Source organism: Hyalella azteca, unplaced genomic scaffold (assembly GCF_000764305.2).
Source record: "Hyalella azteca isolate HAZT.00-mixed unplaced genomic scaffold, Hazt_2.0.2 contig5545, whole genome shotgun sequence".
Taxonomy (NCBI): Eukaryota; Metazoa; Arthropoda; class Malacostraca; order Amphipoda; family Hyalellidae; genus Hyalella; species Hyalella azteca.
In genome coordinates, this window is record NW_025935731.1 from 81,929 (window position 1) to 101,967 (window position 20,039).

Consider the following 20,039-nt stretch of genomic DNA (forward strand, 5'->3'; position numbering starts at 1 on the left):
GCCATAACCTCATAAACAGTGTTACCTCCTCATAAACAGCTTTACCTCCTCAAAAACAGCTAATAAATATTAAACTCTGAACCAACAAAAAATCCTGGGAGAAAAATGAAAGTATTATGCATCAAACTTTCTTAAAAAGTATGTCAGGTACTTAAGAAATGCGCTCGTACTTAAATGTGAGAACTTTTATTATTTTTTGTGAGATCATTCTCTACAAACCAGTAGGCAAATATCAGCAAGCCAAAGTTCAGGCTTTTTTGGTTTTCCAGTCCTTCTTTCTTCTTTTCAAGTCTGTATGCATAGCACAACAGTCTGAAGAGGCATGCAACTCAGTTCTTATTTGCTGATAGGAAAAGCAACTCGAGAACTGGAATTCACGGACGTGTTACCGGTGGCCACCGAAAAGCTGGCCATCGACCGCTGCTACCCCGCCTTACAATTTTAACAAGGAAGCTGGACCGCGTGCCCAGCCAACACTAATGACAACCTTACGAACTTTTCTTATATGTTTGACGCCCTGACACGCTCAGAATTTCAGTGAGCCATGCAAATTCCAGCTTTTTATCGACAACGCAAGTTTTTCGCGCACTTTAGGCTTCTTGCGCCAAATGACAGTTCGAGTAAACATAGTGATCAGTGAGCTGTTTTCTGGAACATATTGTTTTGTGACGCTACGCGCTTCGGTGGGAGCGTGTGAAACTGCCATATGTAGCAGCTGCCTTGCAAAGGAATGAAAATGCATGAGAAAATGTGCTGGATATCCTGAGTGCCCACACCCAATGCAGTGTGTGTTTCATCAGATATCAGAAGACTGCGATAACTTACAGAAATTGGACGAAACGTACCCACGATCTCAGAGTTTTCTCGATCGCCAAAATTACAAAGATGTTTCTCACGCGGATTGCAGGCAGATCGAATCAGATCGCCGGTCATCGAAGGAAACACAAAGATCGCCCAGCGCAGCTTCGTGTTGCCGTATGATGAAGCGCGACGAATGGCATCGCAGATACTGCAATAAAAATTCTTGTCGACTCGTGATGACATTTTCTCGCGCCCATGTGACGGTATTGGAGAGCTGTTAAAACTAATGATATGACGAAGAATGGATAACACGACTGATTTTAAACACAAAGACTGCGCGTGATCTGAAAAGTAGTTCAGATTGTTTTTTCACTTTCGAAACATAATTCAGTGCGTAAAGGGTTAAGACTTTGTAAGTAAATTAATCTAATGGTAATTTTATTTTCAATTAAACTTTTCTGACTAGTCTGGTTCAACGTTAGCGGCTGCTTTACTTTACCTACATAAAGTATGTAAGAATACTCCGCTTACACGCAGGCAATGATAATAAAAGTTATTTTCCAGAACTTACTACATATGCCGCTAGCTGCCTGCGCTCAATGACAGGTTAACTAGAATTTTTGGCATAGCGCGCGCCGAGATGTGCTCGGTAGGCCCGCCTACACCGCACGGCTGTCCAGTGTCCAGGCCTTAGGCGAGTCAGGGCTGATGAAGGGACCAAAGGGCAGAACTGCTGCAGGGTGATGCTTACAACAGTTATAGCTTACGTTAGATTTGCATTGCTGCTGTACGGTCCAAACTCAAATTAATAATAAATAAATCTTTATTAGTAATGTTCCAGAGTAGATTATGCTGGAAAAGGCTAGATTATGGCTAGATTACTAAGAAAAAAGCTAGATTATGTTTAAAAGCTTATGTTGAAGTAACTGCAACGAATTGAGATGGTAAGAAAAAAACATCACGGTCCGCGTATGACGCCTGAAGAACGTGGAAAAAAGCAATAATTATCGGTTGCATAAGATCCCAATGGTAATATGAACAGACCTGCTGTGAAAAAAACTGGGCAGTAAGACAACATTTTTCATGTATCACATACATTCCCAATATTCCATCGACGCTATGTCATTGATCATATAAACTAACCAGACCAAGTTCTCCTATCTATGATACCAAATAATATAGAGATGTAAATAAGTTTGATACCAAGTCATCATTATAGGAAGAGATATGCTGTATGGACGCGTCTTTATATGAACCAAAACTGTCGCCCGATCGCCATATATGGCGGGATGGAAAGCTGGATGAGCAATGGCCCGTGGAGCGCGAGTGAGTAACGCGTGTGCGTAATGCGTAAAGCATTCGCCGTTACACACGCTCGTCATGCCCTGACTCATGCTCGCAGCTGTTTCATGCTTCATGCGTTCAGTCGTCGATTGCGTCGAAAGACGTTAAAGGCTTCGTAAAGGGCAAGGTCAGCTAGCAGCATGCAGCAGCAGTGTAGTAGCAGTGTAGTAGCAGTATAGAGCAGCAGTATAATAGCAGCATAGAGCAGCAGTGTAGTAGCAGTATAGAGCAGCAGTAAGAGCAGCAGTGTAGTAGCAGTAAAGAGCAGCAGTGTAGAGCGGCCTGTGCCCGAAGTGCCGTGAGCGCTGTCGTGACCGAGCGACCCATTAGCTGGCCCGCGGTATCACACCGCACCCGCGTGCTGTACCCTGGTCCAGTCAAGCGTTACACACGGTTTCTGAGCACACGATTATCAACAATCTATAAGAAACAAAATCATATCACGTGGAAATCAAACCTAGGATCGGAGACCATCGGGCACAAGCAAACCTTAATATGTAATTTATAATAACAAGGGTTAACATGATATGTGCACCACTTCGTACTGTCTGAAATTGAACTGGTTAAACTAGTAGTACCGTATTTGGTGATTATTACAATAGTGGGATCAGTCCTTTTCCATAATTCGACCGGGAGTCACGGTAAATGATCGATGATAATTCAAACTAAAATTTAAACTGGCAGTTTGGTAGTCAACATTATAAATCAACAAAATTTCAGTAATTGAACATTAACCAATTCCCCCCAAAATAAATTTTCATTATTGAAACGTGAAAGCTTCCCCAAGTGTTCAATTTACAGCGCACAATACAGCCTCCGCCATGAAATGTTCCAGAAGATCTTGAACATTCTTAGCGAGATGGGGCATTATGCAGGCACGTCACGATGTCTATCTCGACACATACGTAAGAGCGTAAAACGTTCATTGAAGTCTACGATACATAAGAGCGTAAAACGTTCATTGAAGTCTACGATACATAAGAGCGTAAAGCGTTCATTGAAGTCTACGGCAGGGAAGCTGGACAAATGCCCCGCTGTGCCGCCTGATGCTGTACAAGCTCGAGGAATCCTAGCTGATAATTGAAAGCTATCAGTGAATACCCTAGAAGAGGCATGCACTATTAAAAAGCAGTGCCTTAGCATCAGGGGCCGGCGATCTGCCTGCCATAAGTATTGCGATTTTTTAAATAAAGAAATTGATAAAGGATTTTTTGCTTTACCCTATTTTTTTCTCAACGTAATCTTGATATTTTGATTATTACTGAGCTTAGAAAAGGGGAACTTGTGAAAGGAAATTTATTCCAATATGATTTTTTCAATATGATATTAAATGATGTCACATCACGAGTATAAGTCTAAACATACATCGTCAAATCATATATAAATATATATGTTTAAATTGTCTTTAAACATAAAAATGGTTTAGTGATCAAAATAAAATTAGAACATCATCAGGGTTTGAAATTTATGTGGAATATACAGATTATTTTCATTGGTCTATTATTGGAAATTTTATAGTAAATCTTGAATTACATTATTGATGCATAATTGAGTGAAAAATTTTATGGAACTATTTTATTTGAGAGATGGTCATTAAGATTCCGGAATTAAGAATTTTCCTTTATTTTTTACTATTCAATTTTATTTAGTTTTCTTCTCACAAATAACTCACCTTGAATTATCTGAAAACATTTGCATGTACATGCAAATACTGGGATGTACCTCTTCCAATGAGAAAGTTAGTATGCAATGAAAATTATTGATCAACATGTACTCATGTTTTGTAGTGTATCTTGTTCACATAGCGCAGTGAGTCTGGTTCATGATAATGAAATTGTTTTCCATCCATTAATACCTACCTAATATCAGTGGAATACTACCTAAATGCCAGAAATAATTTAAGTACATTGTTCTTATTTAATTCAGAAGAGCTGGGACATTCGTTTAAACCGGTTAATCTCCCTATAATAAATTAAATTCCTTTTGTGACCCTTCTCATGTACAGCAAATAGAAGGTAGTTGAATCACTCTCGTCTCCCTCAAAGTGGTAATCAGTAAGGTATTTCTTGCAACAAGAGTTTATCAGCGCGAACCACGGCTGTCCAGACCCGAACAACACGTTTACCTTGGAGCGACATACAATAATCGCTCACAAAAACTTCTCAAATGCCTGGTTAATTTATCTCCCGAAACCAGTGCACTCTATGAGAAGACCATCGCCTGTGCACTGGTAAAGGGACGGATGGAATAAAGGGTGATTCATCCAGCATATAATAGTCATATATCAAGAGCAACTTGAATGCCAACGTTGGAGTAGAAGATCCTCTCACGTCGCTGAAATTAACGAATAAGTACATAAAAATAGAAATAATTAAAATATAAATTGATATGACAATTATAAGTATTTTTTTCGAATGAAACGGAAATGAGGCAAGAATAATATAACTCATAGAATAGAATAGCGTAGAAGTGTCGGCGTTAAAGAAATAGGCCCATGGCCTGTCGCCGATTCTTGAACTTTTCGTGACTTGATTAACAAGGGATCCAGCCTTTGGAACCCGATCTTCCCATAACTGACGATTGATTGAGATAGCTGCTGGACTTATTGCCTGGTCCATAATTTGCTAGGAATTTTAAGACTGCATGCATTTTCAGCTTTGTGAAGATGTGTGACGCATGCTCCTATTATTTAAAAAAATTTGTCATTGCCATCTATATATACTGCGGTCTATATCTATACAATTCAGTTCGATACATTTACAATCTCGAACTAGTGTGTGCCAATTATTCCAGCCTGTATGTAAGGACATTTATATTTATTGCCGTTTATCCGTAAAGAAGTAATACAACGATTTGAAGTTCTAGATCGTGAAGCTTGATAAAAATCTATGAAATCGTTGTTTTTTCTGTTATAAGATAGTAAAACGTTCCAGCCATGTATTCAACATTTGGCATATTTATTCCTTTATAGTTTATATGATTACGCTTGAATTTTCTGATTTTTGAAACCAGGCAAACTGCAGGAGTTGTGCGGTAACTCAGGACGACGTCTGCAATGTTTTACTTCGCAAATTGCTTTTGCAATGTATACATTATTTATAAAAAACATTAAAGTTGTTTAATCAGAAATTTTTGTTATCGTTTCTTTACATTAAAGTTGCATAATTAAGGAACATTTCCATCGTTTCTTAATATTATAGTTTTTAATCAGTAACATTTGATATAGTTTCTTTAGATTGAAGTTAGTTTATAAGACACTTTTAGTTTGAACACGTGTTAACCTGATCCCTCGCTGCCTAGTGCCATTGTGTGCCTTGTTCCCATGCCTGGGCAGCACAGCTACCGGCTGTTGCCCGCCGGTAACTCGTGACTACATCACCGCCCTGATATCTCCACAAAATGCCAGCTGCAAAACATCAGTTTCGTATTGAATTTTTCGCCGAATTGCAGTTGTCTAGCTGATTCTAGGCTAGTCGGTTTTTTCATGCAGTATTTTTTCTCAAATATATATTTATATATTTTTAATGCGAAGTATTTAATTTATTAATTCCAGTTCAGGATCCAATCCAATTTATTAATCCAACGATGAACAGAGAAAATGTACAGCACATGGAGACGAATTTATCGGAATTTGCGATAAATAATTACCAGATTACAAATCCATATCGTTATCTGATGGTTACGCGGTGAAGCTTCAAAACCATTTAATTCCCTATATTTGTCCATTTTGGTGGTGTAAATTATCAATTAACATCATAATAGGACTGAAAATTTAGTATATGTATTAATCATAAATTTCTTACTGGGTCAAACAAAAACAACATATAAGAATGTTATTTTGTATTATGTTCACATATTTTCACAAGCGCTTCTATTAAAAATCGACATCGTTCTTCAGAAAAAAATAGCTTGAATGAATTTTTTCAAATGTTTTTCCTTGGGAATTTTCTAAATATTTTATAAAATCTTTCTATATTTTTTCTTTGGGAATTCTAGATACCTACTTTTGTTTCTTACAGAGAACGTCTTCAGTGAGCAGCAATAAACCAGAGTCCCTTAAGGCATAAGCAAATTGCGCCCCTTGATCAAGGCCTGACCTGCTAATTTTTATAGAATTTTTTCGTTGGGAATTCTTGATGCCTACTTCTGTTTCTTACAGAGAACGTCTTCAGTGAGCAGCAATAAACGCAAGTCCCTTCAGGCAAAAGCAAATTGCTCCCCTTGATCGAGGCCTGACCTGCCAAGGCAGGTGTCCCTCTTGACACTGTCCCTCCTTGCAGTTCCCCTTAGTAATACCCTCCTACCGCAATCCATACAAAACGGTAAGAGTTTCGAGCCTGCAAGACAATCTTCACGGTCCCTAGGTAGGGGTACATACAAAACGAAATTCCCGAGTACAAGGGACTTCAAGCCTCCAAAATTAACTTAATTTTGTGTCATGCAATTGCCCAGCGTTTGGGCGTCCTTCTCACATCTCATGCGCTCGATTGAACACAATTATTGTAGTTATTTCAAAGATTTACTGTGCAGGGATGCAGAAACGACGAGGTTCACTCGCTAACCTGAATTGAGATTCAATCAAAGTCGTAGTAAAGTTAATTGAAAGAAATTTTGAGATGTATGACTAAAATATCAAAATACAAACAGGCATTCGAAAGGGCCTATTTTCTTGCATAGGCGTAAGTCGAATTGTAAAATTATTCAACATCCTCCATCTAATTATTCTGATGCGGCTTGACAGTTTTAAATAATCTACAATCATTTCCAACCAGCGACTCGATTTGATTTCAGTGGCGCGTAAGTTCCACCCTTTTGTGACAGCACGGAACAAGATCACGCGTGTTCGCTTACGTGATATTTTAATGATACCCTTTGAGGATAAATACAATATCCAGCGAATCCTAGATTGAGAATCGTCGGCCGCAGTGCGAACAGCTGCGTCACTAACGTTCTAGTGGCCTTCAACAGGAACAAACGTGCAAGCCTCACAGCCAGCAGCTACAGAATGACCCTTGAACGTATTTGAGGCCTCCTCCCCTCACCACACCCTCTTCCAACGTCAACCCGCCTACACCCCCCACTGAATCTGTAGAACTGGTTCCCCTACATCTCCACTCTCCAGGCCTTGTTGAAGTTCCGGGAGAAGGTGTTTACTTGAACTTTGTTTTGGCGTGCATTTAGAGTCAATTTGCTCTACTCCATATTTATTAGGTCATTAATAAGTCAACGAAAAATACAATATTAATATTTGACCTAAGAAGATTTTGATAACTTCTCGAAGTAAAGTTTTTCGATAGTAAAGAATTTTCAAGCATTATTTAACAGAGAAGCGACAATATGCAAGACGATTAAGTTTTGTTTCGTTCTTGCATGTATTTTAGTAAGCAAGTCATTCATATTTTCGTCTTGTTTGCCGAATATATCCATAGACCGGTCCAGACGCTACGTTTTGCACAACCTTCCGTCTGCACAGTTCAACAAGTTGCAGATAAAACGTTACGTGTACGTAGACTGGAAAACTGCACAGTTTTGAGTCCGTAGGAAAGACTGCACAGTTGCAGCGGTAACTGAGCTAGAGAGCATATATTTCCTTGAACTGTGCAGACCTGTCAGCGCATGTGGACGGTAGCAACGTTTTCCGGTTCATTTTGTTATTTATTTTCGATTCATCAGGTGACAATGACTGACCTTCGGCAATGTTTGCGGGAGTTTCTCACCGAATTCATTACATTATATGAAAATTTCCCATGCATTTGGCGTGTCAAATCAACGAATTATAGTGACAAGGATGACGAGGGAGAGGCCTATGAGAGTTTAGTGAATAAATTCAAAGAAATAGATTCAACCGCAAATAAAGAGACAGTTGTAAAAAAATAAATTCTTTGAGAAGTGTTTACCGTAAAGATTTGGCAAATTCTTGAAGAGACACCAAGGTTAATCATCATTCGGTCCATCACGTAATTTACGCAGTAATCTAATATGGGGAAAAGTGCTGCATTTTTAGAAGCCACTTCTGCGACCACCCTGAACACAAGACACAATCTCATAATTGACCACAGTATAGTACCTCCTCCCTAATTAACGATATCACACAAAACTGAACGAAAAATACAGATGTCTGTGAAACGTGTTGACGCTCTAAAAATTAAAACCTTTTCATTTCGTCTTATGAATGCCCAGATCAAAACGTAGCGTCTGGCCGTTACCTCCATCCGTCCGTTGTTCCAAAAATTTCAAATTCATCTACGTAGGATGATGCAATCGTCAGTTAACATTTCTGAATTCTCCTTCTCAATCAAAGTAAGACCTCATTGCTGCTTCAAGTTTACCGTTGCAGCTTGACTGTTTTCTAGAGAAATTGTTTGGGTACTTGTGATATCAAGTCACGAGCACGTCGAGGTAAATATGTTATAGTTACCGTCCGAGATTCATGCCGGGAATCCCAACGCTATTTATGTCATCAGTTCCGTGTGTTGCTGGGGAGATCAGCTGAGACCTGCAACGGGACAATCCCAAACGTTTCCATCCACCCGGTTGGCTCATAATAACTAATATACAGCAGGCTGATTCAGATAAATTTGGCTACTTATTTCAAAATAACTTTGAGAATTTATAAATGATGCACATACGTACAGCTTCCATTGAACGGGCTCATTCTGCAGCTATACGTAACTTTCCTATACTCGTAATAGTGACACGATTCTGTTTTCACTGAAATAATTAATCTTCATTATACAAATTCCTAAATTCTATGATTTAACTACAAAATGTCATGAAAGCATAATTGTTGACATATGATCCGCGGTGCGTTGGGTCTCTTCTTATAAATATCGCGATTTTCTTGGCAATAATTCAGAGATCATATCGATATTGCAATTCATGCCCCGACCAAAAAAAAATGAAAAATCATACATTTGCTACAATCCAAACCTCTAATCAAAGAGCAATGTTGCAGATAGCAATATATTTCTCCAACTTCCAATCAAAGTTGCACCAATGAAGTCAGCAATCGTCTCATATAATAAAAAGATTTAATAACTTCAATATGTTGAAGAGTACGTAGCACAACCTCTAAACGGCCACTGCTGCATAGCTCGACAGCTGCTGCCATACGCGATCAATAGATGGTCCGACGCGTTAGAATTTACCGCATTTATACTGTTATTATTTACTATTATTATTACTGTTATTATTTACCGCATTTAACTTGGTTATTTTACATGATGTGATACGCACGGTGAATGGATCGATAACCGTAAAAAGAAGGGATTCCTATTCAACAGATTTAATTAATTACGCATAATTTGTGGCAGATGCAAGGCAAATAAAAGTAGAGGAAATATCCAAGCAAAAATATTGTTGGCCTGAGTTGACTATTACATATTAAATGAACGGAACATACATAACAATAAACGCATTAACGAATTGAAACAGCAATACGCGCATATTTCTAGGAGAAATATGTTCAAGTCTGCAGTTTTCTCATCAAAATTTCGATACTAACTTTTAAAATTTATAAACTTTTACAATTTGTGATGAGAAATAATTCTAGGCTACAGATTTATCCCCATGCTTTTTTTCGTAAATAGCATCTGTATCTATTGTTACTACAGTTACGATTTGTTGGCGTGGATTTTTATAATCTAAATGACATAACATATTTATAGTATAATATCATATCATCATTTTCCGTCTAATTCCTACGAAATTGAAAGCAATGTTTCTACATCGAAAAATTTCCTAGTGACCATAATAAGCAAATTTTTAAAGACAAATTAAGGTATCTAAATGAAACTAAAATATTCAGATTGAGCAATGTTCACAGAGAATAATGTAACTTATGTAATCCATTAATCCCGAGTCATCAGATTTTTGGTATAGGCTCAATTCCAATTATTTCTATTAACTGCGCTCGTGAAATCAATTATACCTGCAGTACCATAAAAGAACTGGCAAGCATTTTTAAAATCGATCGGAAAAAACAATTCCGTCAATTAAAATAATTTACCTTAACAAGTAAATAAAGTAGTTTACTTTGACAAGTAAATTTAACAAGTAAATCGCTTAGTAACGGGAATAACATATTTTTCTATCACGCGCATGTACATCGCAGGCTGAGGAGCAGCTGCTACAGTAACTACTCTGTATTGTGATATGCTGATAAATAGTTTCGTTACACTAGTTACCGTGTGGTATGATTCCCGTTATACACGTGAGTATGTCACACTATATAACATTCGTTCAAACATACTGTATATCAGTTCTTATGTAAATCTTCTTTTCTAATGGTATAAGCGATGTGTACAAGTTTCCCAAGATACTGATATCTCCCTCTAAAGATATTACGAGTGTTCTGTAAATAAGTTTAACATTGGTAGATTCTCTGATAGAAAAAATGCAATCGACTGGAGCAGTCATAAATGATAAATTTCTTATTGGAATTTGCGGTCTGGGCTTCATTATATTTAAAAAATTTCGTTATTAGATAAGCAAGTCTTTAATGCAGAATGCAGACAAGTAATCAAATCAAAACATAATATCTACATATGACGCAATGCAATATAAACGAACTGGTGGGAACTTGGCGGAACAAGATGAATATTATATAGTGTTTCCGTGAACATGGATAATATTTCAAGCGATGTAATGGAAGTAAACGGTCTTCACGTCAACATTTAGAATTAGATACAAATAAGTACTTTCCATATTTAACATACATAATGATATGAGTGAAGTGATGTTATGTAAAGTAAAGCTCCTCTGTAATTTTAAAAATTTGATACAAATAAGTTTTCTATATACTTAACTTTCTATATACTTAACTTACATACACAAGTGAAATTATGTAAAGAAAATGGGCTTCCGGCGCAGATAGCGAAGCCGGTCAAATAAGAGCAACCAGTAGATTGGTTTTCTTGGAAAGCGTCAGGCTGAAGCTCCCCAGACCGACTTGTAAATGAGAACTTGAGACCCGAAGAAAGGCAAGCAGCCTCTTTCATTCAGACTCGAGCTGAATAAATGGTCTCTGGTACCCGGCAATTAAAACGGATATCACTAGATAACCTTTCACTACAACACTAGAATTGTGAAGGTTTCTTGCAAGCCGAAGTTAGGATAAGAAGCACAAATAAATATTTATCGCTTAATCACCATCTTTTAAATTATGCTTCTTTGGCGTGATGAGTGCAATTGATTGTGGTTAACTATCGATTAAATTGACTAACTCTACAAAATATTTGTAAAGCATAAATTTTAAATTTCAGCAACTTTGCGTTCTTCGACGTCAAATTCTTTAAAAATAACAATCACATTAACAACAATGAATTCAGTTTTTCAAACCCTAACTCTTTTCTCTTTCTAAAGATGTGCTAATGTGCTAAGCTAAACCACAAATTTATCTCACTATAAATAAAAGCCATTATCTGATTAACTATAATACGTTCAGAACGTTCAATATATTAAATATATAGAGAAAACGATGAGAAGAATTGAATGAATGGACGAGAAATTCCATAAACCTTGAACGATGTTAGTAATTTAACGGTCGCACTGAAACAATGATAGATGAATATCTCTGTCGACCAGCAACATTTTTCGAAAATTTGCGTTTAAGTACAAATATCATGAAGAATGTCACGTGAATTTAAGCACGGTGATTCATTGGATGAAAACTCGCTCGATTAGCATTTCGAATTTGACGTTCAAACCGTTCAAACAGGTTTTTGATATCAGTATATTAAATAACCACTGAAACACTGCCACGTGACCATGAGCATACGAATGAGTTGTCAGGTTGCAGTTCACAAGACCGATGGTCGTTGAGGAAGAAAAGCTCACGGAATTTCCGGGGATCTTTTGAACGGGCCTGCCGCTGAACAGTGCAATGCGCGCGCTCTCACCGCCGCTGAGCGAACGAAAATTTTTACAAATGCGTTGCATTCAACGAAATAGTGACGCTTTTTTTGTCAAATTTTTGCGGTCACTTAATGAGCATTGCAAAATTGACCCGTTCAATTTAATAAAGAAGTTAGGTTGGAATAGGGTTTAAAATGCATGGATTTATAAAATGGCAGCGACAAATCGATGCGGAAAAGGTTTCTTACTATGTTCCACATCGTGGAAGGTTTTCCATATGTCCTATAGGTCTTACTATGTTCCATATGTCAAATGTGAAGGTTTTTTACTATGTTATTTAGCATGCCAATATTTATTGAAATACTTGATAATCTTTACGTATAAAGAGAAGGAAGTTTTACGCTTCCTGCACGCTATTTTGGGCTAGCTCTTGGGTCATAAAATCCATAAGTATCAAAAAGTGGAGCTAATAACCACTTTCCAACCCCAGGTGTAACTTTATCACAAATAATGCATATATACTGAATTCATAATATTTCAGTAGGCAGATGTTGGATAAAATGTGCAGCAATTAGCGTGTATCTATTAATGACTGTGCAAATTCTCAATTTAACACAGTTTATTTTCAGCTTAGCACAGTTTCAGTTAACATGCAGTTTGATTTTCTTCCCGCCTTGAGATTATTTTTAAACTAGTATATGAAAAATAATTAGATAATTTAGGTAAGCAAAAAACACTAACCCTCTAAACTCAGAACTGTATTAAGAAATGATTATTGCAGGTGCCTCAGCAAACACAGAAACAAATCTATACTGAAAGTTGTTGAGTAAAGTTACTGGCTAAATGACCAACATGGTATTTTATTTTTCCGAGACTACATTTTGTTCATGACTTTCGGCGCAAGGTCTTGAATGAAATTAGATGTCCATGAATTTTTCGCAAAAATTTATAATCATATTAACACCATAACCATAAAATAAATAAATAATTGATTTCAAAAAATATAATGAATAAGAGATACCCCAACTGACATTCGAATTTAAACGTAGAAATCTCTTCTAATTTGTATCTTTAATATCACAGGTATTGGTAATGGTGAAAATGTTTCCGTCTTGAGGCAGGATACGAATGAGGCAGTTGAACGAATCGTGTCCACTGGATAATAATTCCTAGGTGTGATGCTAAGAACTTGGCACGACCAAAGGTCATCACGACAATGACGGCTCAAAAAAATTAATCACGCAGTATCGAAATTAATATTTTTATGTCCGAGAAAACGAGAAATAATTCGTCAATTGATTGTAAATAAAGAACGAAAAATAATCAGTGAAACACTAAGTGCACCATGTACTATCAATTTGCGAAATAAGCGTGTGACTCTAACACAAATGTAGAAGAAACGTCCCACCATGAAAACGTCTCGAGTACGTATAGATTGTTCGTCAGCAAAAACAACTTTTGAATGCAACAAAAATGAAGGAACAATTTCACCCTCGAAGAAAAAAATGTTTTAAATAAAGTTATACTTTGTGTAAACAAAGATTGTTCCCCTTATTAGGATTTGATGTATAGTTAAGGATGAACGTTCAAGGCAAATTCTAGAGATTTCTTTAGTAAGAGTTTCGATCATTACTAATATTTTTGATTAAATGAATATTAATAGTTTTAAATATCAATTATACATATGAGTAGTCTTCAAAATTTAAAGATAAATTAATACTGATAATATTGATAATATGATTTGTCAACTTACAGAGTCTTAAAATGCATCGATAGCTATAGTTTTTCATGCACTTTTTAAGTTTGCGAAACGTTTGGTTTTTGAGTTTAAGAAAAAGTTTCAGAGCGCTAGCTAATGGGAAAGTTGGTGAAATATCGATTGCAAGATTTGATAATCACAGACACGAAAGCGAGCTAAGAAAAATGTGGTAAAAAGTTAGACTTCGAAGGTTTTAGTAAAGCGAAATTTTGCAATATTTACCATATCTTCCTATGCATCACTGTTGAACTTCAATCCTTTGAGCTGCACGGAATATCTTCCCATTTGAACCTCGAGAAATCATTCTAGCGGTGGCATGCGATCGAGCACTCCATCGAGGTTTCAACGATGGATCAAAATGGAATTTTTATTTTCCTACACAAAAGCTATCGAGAGTAACTTTTGACTCCAGTTACCCCCAGAAACTAATTTTCAGAGCTAAGCAGCGTTGCTTTTTATTAAAAGTTAAATTATGGCTCTCTTCCGGCCACTTGAAGTTGATTCTGTTAAATCGACAATGATACGTGTATGCATGCCTGATCTTCTCATTCATATCCTCTAGAAATGAAGACAGTTTACTTATGATAAGATAGCATCGAATAAGGTTCAATAATTGATTTAATTAATAAGTTTATTTTATCAAGTTAATAAACCAAATCAAAACTGGATCAGCATGACCTTATTCATATTTTTTCGACATTAAAAACCGAAATCGCCACGTCATCAATTTTTCCATTATTTTTAAGTCTGTAAATCTGTTGATAAATCACAACATTAAACGATACGAATCAAAATGCGAATAGAATCTTGCTTCGATTGACGCCATTTTTTCGAATTTTGTATTTTCAGCTCAACCCAATCAGATTAAATTGACCGGCTCAAGTCAATGCCGCAGCCCAGTCTGAGTACACGGAAAACCGCCAGGTTGATTGAAAATTGATTACAGAATCCACTGTTAGCATTCAGCAATAAAATTATATGTATATGATGCTCATATTTAATCACTCGAGAATGACTCAGCATTTAAGGTGTTGTTTTGTAATATTGTAATGAATTCTTGGGGTAAGTAAGTCATAAGCTTGTGAATTACCGATCTTAAAGATCGATATCAACATTTTCACACTTCAAACATATATTCGTGATGATCTACACAGCCTTAAATGACTAGTGAATGTATAATATTCCAATTTTCTGGGAGAAGAAAAATTCTTCAGATGATGTTAATAGATAAAATAAATCATTAATCGTACTCATTAATCGTACGTGCTTTAACAAGGAAATTCTGCCATCTAATACTAATACAGCCTTATTTGTGTAGATTGAATCGATTATTTTTGAGGGAATATCACGGCGATCATTATTTTACGGAAGATTTTCCCAGTCGTAGTTTTCCAAAATAAGCTTAGTTTATAAGAGCTTGGTGCACATCGCTTCTAAAATGAATATTTTAGCGCCTTTTATGCAATTTGAATCAATTAATTTTACAATTAAATGACACAAATTTAAGAATGCTTATAAAATGTGAGTACTTCTTATTGAGACTTTTCGTTGTCGTAATAAAATTACCTCATTACGCTTAAATATCAGGAAACGCTAATCGCTTCTCATAGGTAGATTTTGTCTAAATAATATAAAGAGTATGTGGATCTTCATTGACTGCTATTACCGATTGCGATGAACTTCAAGGCGAATATTAAAAACTTCCAAAAATAATGTGTTTAGATTCAAATAGAAAAAGAAAGACAAATAAAAAGAATCGACACATGAAAAAATATGCATTATGACACACAAAATGTAAGATTCATTCAATAGATACCCGAATAAAAGCATGCGAATCGTACAAAAAAAGAAGACCAATGCTCCCAATTTCACGGATAACTTTGTCCTAGGAGAAAATGGAATGCAATTGCAGGTAACGAAAAGAAGAATAGAATGGTTCGCTTAGCTTTGGAGCAATTATAGCTATTAGCCTCTAGCAGTGGCAGATTATGTTGGTGCCGAGTGCTAACTGCACCTAGTGCTCAGTGAGATCGACAAAGAGTATTTCTTAAGAGGAACAAAGGGAAGAACTAACTAGCTAGTAAAAGCAATTTAGACGTCAGGTGACAAAGTTACAATTTTGAGTCCAGAGCACAAAAGCGACCAAGTTCAATTTCAAGAATTGGCGAAGCCACGGGCTATGCAAACGGCGTGAACGAGTTTACCTTTCGTGGTATGGCGTCTGAAAATCGACGATTGGAGAGGCTTACGAAGCTATGCAATGCAAGCAAGCTGCATTATGCAGCTGCTTTACGAACAAAAAATGATGCCGTACGTCCTACTGCAAGGTGTAATTTTCGCGGAACTTGTGTCGTGCGATGGCACTGAGCATTTGCAGCTCATCTGCGCCCGGGATTATGCAAAACGCTCCACTAAGGCCATTCGTCGCGCGACCATATACTTTTTGGCAAAACTATAGTTTGATGCAGACATGTTTTTGTGTATGCAAAAAAATTCGTCATTACCATAGAATCGTTATTAGGAACTTCTTGAACTAAAATTCTGGCCCATTGCATTGATTTTATAAAAAAATGTGACGTCTAGGCATACATTAATCAAACATACAGCCGTGTGGATTTTACACGTTGAAAATACAGAAGCATTTCAGCTTTTGAGGAGAAGTCGGAAATTATCGCCTTCTGTCTTACTTAATGTATTGTTCTGAAAAAACCCTAGCAGAATTTTCAAGTGCAATTTCAACGAAGTAATTTTATTTCTGCAAGGCGCCATTAGTGTCATGCACGAATATGCTAATGGGAATGATGGCTTATCCACAGCACGAAGCCTAAGTTTCTCATATTTTTATAAGTTCCTTAGAAATTTTATCATACAAAAAAAAACAATGAAACTTGCATTTCATTGTAAATGTCTACTTTATTCGTCAATAATTTTTGTGCGTGTTAAAATATTTTTAGGTGAACTTCATTGTTGATCATCAATTTTTGAAGTTTAGTTGTTCAAATAATAATAAGATACGTTGTGGACGGGACCTTTTTATCATCTCTTTACCATCTACTGCAGTATCTGTTTTTAATCGGGATTTAATTAGAATATTCGAATTTTAATTTAATGATTTAAATTTAAAAAATACAAATTTCTCTGTTTAAATGTCGGGATTTAAATTAAAAAAGTCTTACACGACCAGAATAAATAGGAATAATTTAGCAAAATATGTATACCATTTCCTATGCACAGTTGATTTATAAAATTTAACTGATTGAATTCCTGCTTTTCCTGCGTTGAATTTTCCTGCTTTTTTAATTAAATTCCCTTAATAGAGTCATATTTAAAATAGTCATATTTATATTTACGTTGAAACTAGTTCGAATTATTCATTATTCAACGTGAATTATTTTTCATTTTTCAATTAAAGAAAAAATTTAATTACTTCAAAACCTTTTTTATTTCTAATCCCCAGTTATGTTTCAACCAAACTGTGATAAAATCACAAATAAATATTTTTGCTTGCATCTATTCTAAAACATTAAGTGATTTTCATTATATGACTAATACCCAGAGTAAGCATTCTCAGTGTTTACAAAATTTATAACGAATCAATTGAAAGCTTCAGTTTGGATCAATGTTTTCCCGTATTGTTTTAAAACTATACAGACGAATGAACAAGAAGACAGATTGATTAAATTTTATGCAGCCGAATAATGGTATCCTTTTAATATTTAGAAATAATAATGATGAATAATGCCGGTTATTAATTCGCATGTTAGGAAATTCCGCATTAGAGAATTTGTCAAGAGAAATTGACCAAGCAACAGAGAAGTAAAATTAAAACGATTTCAATATCAAGTTGATGGTTCAACTTGTTAATGTTATACCATAAAACAATTGTTAGAAACTTCTTCCATGAATTTGCAAACGAAGGAAAAACTCAAGTCATGATGTAATTTTGAAAGTAAAATCGTCAACGGGAATCATTCAAATTTCGTATAACTGACTTGTGTATGCCACGTGACAATTGGTAATGGGTATGAGATTATGATTATGATTATAAAATTTTTTTCGTGGTGAAGTTTCTCCTCCACAAGGAAAATGTGAATTAAAATAAATTTTCATACGCCTAATTAATTTTTAACAGTTTTAAATACATAACAGAGCACATTATTGCTCATGAGCTTAATGACATCCAATTGTAAATTAGTATTGATTGCAATTCGGACAGATTGCTTCAAACTATCCAAATTAATTCGATTAATATAAATTATCTATGTGAAAAATTATAAGTCAAAAATTAATAAGGTGATAAATAATTATTGTATTAAAATTTGCCATATCATTAATAGATACACACAAAATTTCCACTCTAAGTGCCCAAAATAAACGCAAAAAAATATATATATAAATAAAACCCCAAAACGCAAAAATTTCCAAGCAATCAAATTTATATCAGGACAAAAATAATCTCAACAATCATGTTTTTATTCAATTACTAGCCATATTTGTTTTCAAATATTAATCAACTTTGAAGAAACTGAAACAAGTATTCATCTTGTTGGAAGGAAAAGCTAATGTACGTCAGCGCGAGCAGGGCAGAGCTGAGCTGCTGCCTTGCTTGCCGCTTGGCGAGTTCGGAGAATCGGACGTAAGCGATGGTTTTTGCCCGCCCCATCCAACGTCTGTTTCAAGTTTAACTCAAGAAATGCAGAAGATAAAAGTGTGCAAACAGTCCGTTATGATAACTTTAATGAATTTTAAGATGTTGTGTCATTTACTTACCAGTGAGTATTAGTTTCTTATCTTGGTCCATGTAGGGTGACCTTCAAGTCATGACTTGACTTTGCTTTCGATTGACTTCCTTTCGTCAAATACCACAAGGCTAGCCCCTCCCACACTCGTTTATCAAAGTTAAAAGCAAGAGTGTTTACATGAAATGAAAATTGTGACATTGTTTTATCATAAAACCAAGAAACTACGATAACCCCCTTCACACCACATGAATACGTTGCCGTATCAGTTCACCGATCGCTGTATACCTCACTACAGTACCGAAGACTGGCTCAGGCCACGTTTTTAATCATGCGCGCGCATGCGAACCATTCAAAAGCCGCGCCGTTACTCACCTGAAGGCACTTGGACGGTCTGCTTAGGTGCTTCTTCTCCGGGCACTTTATCCTTGTTTGCATCACAACTAATTTCTTCACTTATAGTATAATTTACACTATCTACATGGACTAAACTTTCATCACGTGCGTTGTTCTGTGCTTCTTCTTCCTCCATAGCGACCACACTGCACTCTTTACTCCTAGCACAACTTTCGTACTCTGGTGTCGCCCATTGCTGCCTAACGTCACTCGCGAGCGAGCTTGCATCGGAGTTTGATATTCGTTTTCGGTGTTTCGGAGAACGCAATCTGGATGCACTATTCCTTGATTTGTTTTCCGATTGTAATGGAGGACTTGCTGAGATCGTATCATTTAGAGGCGATCGCGAAGCCGATCTTCTTCTCGTGGAAGAAGTAGCAGTGCATGAAAGTCCACGCCACACCTCACTGCCTGAAGGGCTCACGCTTCCTCCGACCGCTGCAATCCATCCAGGGTCGCTTGAAGTCACTGCTTCGATGCCCAACCATCTCTGAGTACTCAAAGTAGACGGTGACAGAGCTCCAACTTCCCAGCCATGCCCGAATTGTCTGCCTTGTTCCACAGGTACTGGAGGGATGGACTGCTGCCCCGACAGATGACCAGTACCGAGAAAGGAGGCAACCAGATGTGGAGTGGAAGGGGTGAGTGTGGTAAAAGATGGACTTAAAATGGGTAAAGAACAAGGAGAAAATGTAGTCGGAATTAATAATGGGTCACATGGCGATTGCGGAGCCCACCCTTCGCCCAAGATAGGATGATCAGTATTCGCTGGTAACAGTTCCGTGTACTGGGCATGTGGTTCTTCATAATCTGATGAGGCTGCATACTGATTCGTGGACGACGTGTTAGGGACGGCAGTCGTGGATGAGTGCGGCCAGTTTTGTTCCAAAAGAGGACTTTGATGCTGGCTTCCAGACGTCCCCGGTGAACCATACATGCTCATTGGAGTTAATCTCCGAAGAGTATCGGGACTAGGAGCATTTTGACGGGGGTCCACCTTGGTCTGTGGTGGACCCCCCGGAAAATCATCCATGAAAAATGAGAAGTTTGCTGGTGACAGCGGCGGCAGTTGGAGGGGGACTGGGCGCTGAGAGCCTGTCATTGTCCTCGAGTTTACGGTACTCCCTCAGCAGTCCACTTCATGC

At 36.8% G+C, this 20,039-nt stretch overlaps 1 protein-coding gene across 1 annotated transcript in view; it reads right to left on the minus strand.

Moving 5' to 3' along the window:
* LOC108671425 (DNA-binding protein D-ETS-6-like) overlaps window positions 1-19,236 on the minus strand; it is a 56,800-nt gene extending 37,564 nt beyond the window's left edge. The window contains exon 1 of the mRNA XM_047880544.1: window positions 18,874-19,236. Within this exon, the coding sequence (XP_047736500.1) occupies window positions 18,874-19,030 (157 nt within the window). The 5' untranslated portion in view covers window positions 19,031-19,236. The remainder of the gene's footprint in view (window positions 1-18,873) is intronic.
* Between the last annotated feature and the right edge of the window lie 803 nt (window positions 19,237-20,039).